General features: G+C 54.0%; 1 protein-coding gene across 1 annotated transcript; it reads right to left on the reverse strand.

Moving 5' to 3' along the window:
• Nucleotides 1-651: 651 nt before the first annotated feature.
• LOC128949395 (olfactory receptor 14A16-like) lies at nucleotides 652-1,422 on the reverse strand. Its single transcript, XM_054294257.1, has one exon. The coding sequence runs from the start codon at nucleotides 1,420-1,422 to the stop codon at nucleotides 652-654; it is 771 nt and encodes a 256-aa protein (XP_054150232.1).
• Between the last annotated feature and the right edge of the window lie 424 nt (nucleotides 1,423-1,846).

The following is a 1,846-nucleotide window of genomic DNA, read 5'->3' on the forward strand; positions in this document are numbered from 1 at the left end:
CCAGCCATGCTGTTTGCCCCCAGCCTGCCCACGGCCAGCCTGGGGCTGCTCACGGGGCTTTTCTGTGCTGAGCATTGGCCTGGGCGTGTTCTTGAGAGAGCCTGGGCAAGGAGCCTGGAGCCCCCAGGCCCTGGGCTGAGGCGTCAGCGCTGCCCCAGCAGTGCCCATGGCCTGTCCCTGCTGCAGCTCCGGCACTGCCACCCCCAGGGCTGTGCCCGGCCCCGAGAGCACTCAGGCCCTGCAGCAACACCAGGGCCACCAGGGCAGCGGGGCAGGGCCACGGCAGCAGCACTGGCAACACCAAGTGCTGCTGCTGCTGGGCACAGCTGCTGTGCTAGCCCTGATCTGCCCCAGCTCTACACACAGACATTGCTGCTGTAGCTCCAGAGAAGGCAACATAAGGGGAATCTCCCTTGAAAATTATGCTGAGAGATCCCTTATTTCATTTGAAGCCATTCAGAACAGAGGTCCTGTTGACACGGTCTGGGGCCACAGGGAAGATGGAGAGAAACAAAACTAGAAATGGCAGAAACAATGGCCTTGGTTTAGGGAGAATACTAAAAAATTAAAACAGATGGGAAAAGAAGCAATCCAACAAATGTGCCAAATATGACTTTTATTACAAGAGATACGCCGAAATTGGCAACCAGTTTAATGTTTTCTAAATTTTCCAGTCATCAGTCTCCACACTGCAGCCTTGAGCACCTGGTTCCTCAGGCTGTAGATGAGAGGGTTCAGGGCTGGAGGCACCACCGAGTACATAACTGACACTGACAGATCCAGGGATAGGGAAGAAATGGAGGAGGGTTTCAGGTAGGTAAAAAAGGCAGTGCTGAAGAACAGGGAGACCATGGCCAGGTGAGGGAAGCAGGTGGAAAAGGCTTTGTGCCGTCCCTGCTCAGAGGGGATCCTCAGCACAGCCCTGAAGATCTGCACATACGAGAAAACCATGAACACAAAACAGCCAAAACCTAAATAGACAGCAACCAATGAAATCCAAATTTTTCTGATGGTGGAGTGTGAGCAGGAGAGCTTGAGGATCTGGGGCACCTCACAGAAGAACTGGCCCAGGACATTGCCATGGCACAGGGGCAGGGAAAATGTATTGGCTGTGTGCAGCAGAGCATTGAGAAAGTCACTGGCCCAGGCAGCTGCTGCCATGTGGGCACAAGCTCTGCTGCCCAGGAGGGTCCCGTAGTGCGGGGGTTTGCAGATGGACATGAAGCGGTCATAGAACATGATAGTCAGGAGAAAAAACCCTGCTGAAATGAAAAAGACAAACAAAAAGAGCTGTGCAGAACATGCTGAGTAGGAGATGTCTCTGGTGTCCCAGAGAGAATTGTGCATGGCTTTGGGGACAGTGGTGAAGATGGAGCCCAGGTCGCTAAGGGCCAGGTTGAGCAGGAAAAAGAATACGGGCATGTGCAGGTGGTGGCCGCAGGCTACGGCGCTGATGATGAGGCCGTTGCCCAGGAGGGCAGCCAGGGAGATGCCCAGCAAGAGGCAGAAGTGCAGGAGCTGCAGCTGCCGCGTTTCTGCCAATGGCAGCAGGAGGAAGTGCCTGATGGAGCTGCTGTTGGACATTTGCTGTCTCTGGCCATTGGAAGCTGTTCATGGAGAAAAGTCAGTGACCGGTTGGGAGAAACTTCTTCCGGCAAAATCAAAGCCTTTTCCCACAGACCCTTCTCCTGTAATACTCTGACACCCTTTTCAATTTCCAGCAGATTTTCCTTCAGCTCCAAGTGTGGAGCCCTTGCTGGTGCTGCCTGACTGGGACTTCAGGTTCAGGGCAGGTACACACAGAGGTTTTTATAATTCAGCCTTGATGTGCAGACATAGGAGGGGG

This window comes from Melozone crissalis, unplaced genomic scaffold, assembly GCF_028551555.1.
Source record: "Melozone crissalis strain CALT ecotype California unplaced genomic scaffold, PUWL_Pcris_2 ptg000231l_1, whole genome shotgun sequence".
NCBI lineage: Eukaryota > Metazoa > Chordata > Aves > Passeriformes > Passerellidae > Melozone > Melozone crissalis.

Coding starts and splice junctions, on each gene's coding strand:
- LOC128949395 (XM_054294257.1), bottom strand. CDS start 1,422: ATGCCCGTATTCTTTTTCCTGCTCAACCTGGCCCTTAGCGACCTGGGC.